This window comes from Phaethon lepturus, unplaced genomic scaffold (assembly GCF_000687285.1).
Source record: "Phaethon lepturus isolate BGI_N335 unplaced genomic scaffold, ASM68728v1 scaffold28435, whole genome shotgun sequence".
In the NCBI taxonomy this organism is placed as follows: Eukaryota; Metazoa; Chordata; class Aves; order Phaethontiformes; family Phaethontidae; genus Phaethon; species Phaethon lepturus.
The window spans coordinates 7,216-7,621 of NW_010538811.1; the positions used below are offsets into that span (position 1 = coordinate 7,216).

A 406-nucleotide genomic window follows, 5' to 3' on the forward strand; every position below is an offset into this window, starting at 1 on the left:
GAGAGGCAGGTAAACCCCTCTGCTCTGCCCCCCAGGGATGCTGGTGCAGGCTGCGGCCACACACCGCCAGCACGGCTCTTACCTGGGCCATCACATCGTGGGACCAGATGTCGGAGGCCAGGGTGAGGTGTCCCTTGCTCTCTCCCTCTGAGGGTCTCAGCAGTGTCGGCCCAAAGACCGTGGCCAGGTTGTGGAGAGACATTTTGTTGATGGGCTCCTTTTCAGCTACCCTGCGGGGTACGGGGGGAGAGGGAGCGTGAGCCCCTAATGCTGTTCTCCTGCAGCAGAGCAACCACGGGGCAACGTGGGGGGCACGCGCCGGTCTCCCTTCTCCCAGCCCCAGCAGGGCACCTCTGGCTTGCCTTTGCCCTTCGCGGCCCCGGCAAACCCAGGTGCAGGCCGGGGA

The 406-nt window shown here is 65.5% G+C and overlaps 1 protein-coding gene across 1 annotated transcript in view; it reads right to left on the reverse strand.

The window, feature by feature from the left end:
- Positions 1-406, reverse strand: part of ABR (active BCR-related) — a gene marked incomplete at its 5' end in the record, with an annotated part of 4,514 nt that overhangs the window by 442 nt on the left and 3,666 nt on the right. The window contains one exon of the mRNA XM_010286952.1: positions 83-230. Coding sequence (XP_010285254.1) covers positions 83-230 — 148 coding nt within the window. The remainder of the gene's footprint in view (positions 1-82; positions 231-406) is intronic.